Source organism: Triticum aestivum, chromosome 3D (genome assembly GCF_018294505.1).
Source record: "Triticum aestivum cultivar Chinese Spring chromosome 3D, IWGSC CS RefSeq v2.1, whole genome shotgun sequence".
In the NCBI taxonomy this organism is placed as follows: domain Eukaryota; kingdom Viridiplantae; phylum Streptophyta; class Magnoliopsida; order Poales; family Poaceae; genus Triticum; species Triticum aestivum.
The window spans coordinates 110449426-110454149 of NC_057802.1; the positions used below are offsets into that span (position 1 = coordinate 110449426).

General features: G+C 50.2%; 1 protein-coding gene across 1 annotated transcript; it reads right to left on the bottom strand.

Annotated features, from left to right (window-relative positions):
* Positions 1–1615: 1615 nt before the first annotated feature.
* Positions 1616–4307, bottom strand: LOC123077734 (GDSL esterase/lipase At5g45910). Its single transcript, XM_044500049.1, has 5 exons — positions 3674–4307; positions 3381–3596; positions 3125–3273; positions 2769–3042; positions 1616–2031 (listed from the first exon to the last, which is right to left on the bottom strand). The coding sequence occupies exons 1-5, from the start codon at positions 3933–3935 to the stop codon at positions 1820–1822; spliced, it is 1113 nt and encodes a 370-aa protein (XP_044355984.1). The 5' UTR covers positions 3936–4307; the 3' UTR covers positions 1616–1819.
* Positions 4308–4724: the final 417 nt, after the last annotated feature.

Below are 4724 nucleotides of genomic sequence, written 5' to 3' on the forward strand. Positions count from 1 at the left end.
CATACAAAAGCATAGAACTCCCGCATGCCATGGGCAAGTTCCATTGCCTATTTTTCCTTCGATTTAGGTGTTTTTTTGTTGTTTATTTTGGGTTTTTTGCGCCTTTTCCTTCCCTTCTTTCCAGCTTTTTTTTGTTATATTTCCTTCCGGATTTATTTTCATTTTCTTTTAAATTTTAGTTTTTATTCCATAAATATTATTTTATATGCATACACAATTGTTTAACACATGTCAAAAAAATTAATACATGGTGAATATCATTCAATACATGATGACTATGTTTCAAATACACTAAAATGTATTTTTCAATTTTTAATAATATACATTCCAAAATTTTAACTTAGCATTTTTTTCTCCTCTATTCTTCACGTGGACTTCTCGGATAGCAGATCCTATTTGTCGCTCACTGCGACCAACTGTCGAGTACCCACATATAGATGAGGAAGTTGGCGGCAGAAATTGGACCAGCCCATTTAGCTGGGGCACGATCCTGGTTTTTGGAACCTTTTAGAAGTTTCCCGTTTCCTTTATTTTTATGGTTTTCCTAATAATTATTTTTAATATTCCAAGTAAAAACTATCAGCATTTCAAAATATTCGCCTTTTTCAATAAAAAAGTTTGTAATCATTATAAAAATGATTTTTTAAACAATGTTCACAATTTCAGCAGAATGTTAATATTTTAAATATACATAAAAACGTTCGTGTTTAAAAAGTGTTCTAAATTTAAGGAAGTTCTCAAAATTTTAAAAATAATTACATCTTAAAAATAAGTAAATTTTGTGTTTTTTCCCTGGAAAACCAAGTTAAAACCGAAAAACCCAAAAGAAACAACTTTCGAGGGCACAAGAAGGAAACATAAAAAACATCAGGAGTGTTGGCTACAGAAGCGGTCGCTACATAGGGCTGGCCCAGCTGGGGGCTCTTAGTGCGATTGAGCGATATTTTGTCGCACATACTAGACATAGTTACCCCTAAAAAGAAGAACATACATATACTCCCTCCATTCCTAAATATAAGTCTTTTTAAAGATTTCAATATAATCTACATACAGAGCAAAATGAATGAATATACACTCTAAAATAAGTCTATATACGTCTGTATGTGGTCCGTATTGAAATCTTTAAAAATACATATATCTAGAAACAGAGGGGGTAGGTATTTAAAAAAAGCAGGCATAGAGAATTGAGCATAGCTCATATGGTTATGTTTGTTCGCGTGGAACCAGTCCATCCAAGTTCAAGTACTATTCTACGCCTTCTTCTTTTTTGCGGGGTAAAAAAAAAGAAGAATTTGACATTGATGTTTGCATTTTTTTTCTTATTATTTTAGACTTTCTGGCGATGTTCGTCACTCGATTCTCCCTTGAAAAAACAGTGACATACAGGAGTTCCCTCGTCGGCCGGCTACTGACTACATATGTACGGCGTGCACACCGGAGCTTTACAATGGGCCGTACCAAAGCTGAGCGCGGATGCCTATAGAAATCAGACCGCGTATGCTCTGCATCATACTACTAGTACCCATTTCGCCGAATCGCACGCATGTCACTCCAGTGGCTCCTGTCCGTGCGAGGAGTGAGCTTTTCCTTTCCAGCAAGCATTGGGGCGGTGATGTGTCGCGCGAACTGCATCATCGTGACCACATGTTTCCGGAGCAGATTAGCCACCGAAAAGCACAGTCATTCATATAGTAGCAGGCGGTACATCACTTCCACCCCGATCTACCTTCTGTCCAGTTCATCACACATATCCATTACACAGATCAGTCACGATTACTAGCTTAACAAGCAAGAACACTAGAGGCAGGCAGGCCGAGGGTCAGAGCAGCCTGGGGCTGGTGTAGGGGCCGTGGAGGATGCTGTCGGCGATGGCGTGGTAGGCGGCCTCCGTCAGGTGGACGCCGTCCCAGTTGGCGTACGCCGACGGGTCGGCGCACACGCTGGATCCCCGCACGCCGCAGCTCGCCTTGGGGTTGAAGTTGTACGGCCCCCCGCCGCCGCAGCACGTCTTCAGCGGCCCCTGCTTGAACCCTGCAACCGCCACAACCTCACAAGTTATTAGCATTCAGCACCACCACTACAATTAGCAAGGTGACACTTCACCTGCCAATCCATAACCATAAGCCACCTCATAGATTTGCCCTATATGGAACTCATACTAGTACTGCAAGTGATCTAAGGCAACCTGAAAACTGATGTTCAGGTTATGCCAAGAAAACAGATATTCTACTTTTTATGCTTAGGTTATGCCAATAATTTCTTTCCTGGACCCCTTGATGCTCAGCACCACACATGCACATCCACTATATCAGTGACAGAAACCACGTTAACCGGCAGTGGAGTGGAGATGACCAAGACACTTAGCTGGACCTAGCAAGAAGTCCTTTTATGCCCCAACACGGCTCACCTTTCCCCAAAGGCCAGCCAATGGGGACATTCAGATCCCCAAAATCTTTTCTAAACAGCCCTGCGATCTTTTGCAGCATCTCCCTGGCCCCTGTTACAGCGTCGATACTGTGCCCCCATACTGATGATGGCACACCGTGGCGGGCCAACGTTCGGACATGGTTACGGGTTACCGTTCAGTGTAGCTGTCGTTCTTGAATGATTCGCATCATGGTGTTTCATCACGTAGAAAGAAAAGTCCAACGCATCCCTGTCATTCAGGTCGGATACCATCCTAGATTTCGCCGCCGGTCGATCGGCGCGTGCTACCATGAACGGGAAAAATGGCTGCGGCTGGAATGCTCGGTTTGTAGTACACTCACCGAACTGCTTGGGGTTCTTGGCGAAGGCCATGGCCGCGCCGTAGTAGTCGGCGTACATGATCCGGGCCTCGGGGTACTTGAGCCGGAGCACCTGCAGCTTCTGCTGGACCATGGCGTTGTGGCGCTGCGCGAAGTCGTTGTACGTTTTCAGGCAGCCGACGGCGTCGTAGTCGCCCCTGCTCCTGCCGGGGTGCAGGGTCAGGTACGCCGACGAGCAGCCCATCGGCAGGTTCCCCGGCACCACCAGGTGCATCGCGCCGCCCTTGATCAGCCTCTGCGCCAATGCACATACAACCAGCAGAGTTAGAACTGCGCTGGTGAGACAATGGAGGACAAGAGAATGCGGCTCTGCGCACCTCGGTTGCGTCGATGATGGCGGAGGAGACGGTGGGGACGTAGGATTTGGCGTCGTCCAGGGTCTTGCCCTTGAAGAAGGCGTAGTTGTAGTCGTTCCCCCCAATCTCCCCCACGAGGAAGAGCGACCTGCTGAAATACTTCTTGCAATCTGCTCCGATTTTAAAAAGACAAGCGAGAGAATCTTGCAATGAGCAACCAGTTGTGGAGATTGACCCCCAAATCCGACTAATTGGTAAAGAAATGGCGGCGACGGACTTTTGGGTGAGCTGCAGAGTAAAGGCTTGAGCTTCTCGAACCAGTCGAGCTGCACGCTGAGCGACAGGTTCGTCCAGAGCTTGTCGGACGCCCCGATCCCCTCGAAGAAGGGCGGATCCATGGCCGTGGCGCCGCCCACAGCGAAGTTGACGCCCTGCCGGACGTCCTTCCCGCGCGACAGGTACGGCTGCAGCAGCGGCAGCCCGAACGCTTGCGCTGCGGCCACAAGAAGGAGGATAAGATTGGCTGGAACGTCACCGGAAAGGAAAATATCGGCAATGGACGGCACGCACCGAGGAAGTCGACGACGAGGCGGCCGTCGGAGCAGCGTCCCGTGGGGCGGTGGAAGTAGGTCATGCCGTAGGGGAAGTGGCCGACGATGTTGAAGGAGAGCGGGCTGGACACGAGCAGGTTGCCGGTGTCGGTCAGGGAGTCGCCGAAGCTGAACATCGACGTGTAGTTCTGACCACCGCCGCCGCCGCCGCATTGGGCGGGCCGCGCCAGGCAGCAGCAGGCCAGGGCGGCGACGAGCACGGAGAGCCGGGAGATCGCCATGGAACCGCGCGAGAGCCGCAGCGCCGCAAAGCAGTGGCACACCGCACACACTCACTAGCTGGCTAGGTCGACCCACTGACGTCCACTCACTCCTCGAGTGAAGTCTAGGCTATGCAGCCGGGCGGCTAGGCGAGGGGCGAGAGACACCGGCACGAGGCGCTGCCGTCCGTTTCCGCAACGGAACAGGTCCAGTAATGGTGGCTCCTTAAAGGCTCATTCACCGCTGCCATGCTTGAGATTGCGGTTGGGGGAGTTAAGGCGCGGCGAGGGCAAGGGCAAGGCAAGCCCGGAATCCATGGTGAAGGTGAAGGTGAAGTGCACGGGCGCCGCGGTAACTCTGCCGGGGCCGCGCGCGCGGCTCGGTTCGTCCCCTACTGACTGAATGAATGGATAGATAATTGAGGGATCACGTGTGAGCTCGGGCCCTGGCTGACACTCCCAAAGCTCAATTATTCGGACGAGGACGACGCGGTGGCGCTCACGATGCGCTTGGGAGTACGGGGATCTTCGCTCGAGGCGCCCTGTTCCTGTTCTGCCGGTGACCACGCCTCGAGATTGGCGTGCGTGCACAGCAGGCAGGGTCACTTGTAGTTCATGCAGACATGTAGTCGTGTCGTAACTCTGTTCTTGCATGCGGCGGCAAAGAGGACTACTACCATGCGATGAACTCAACCGTACGTGTAGGCAGCCCATTGGCACTCTGTTTTTTTTTTCGAAATTGGCACTCTGTTCCCTCGGAATATATCAACAACGGAACTTCACTACTAGTAGTGGCATTGGCGAGTTTCA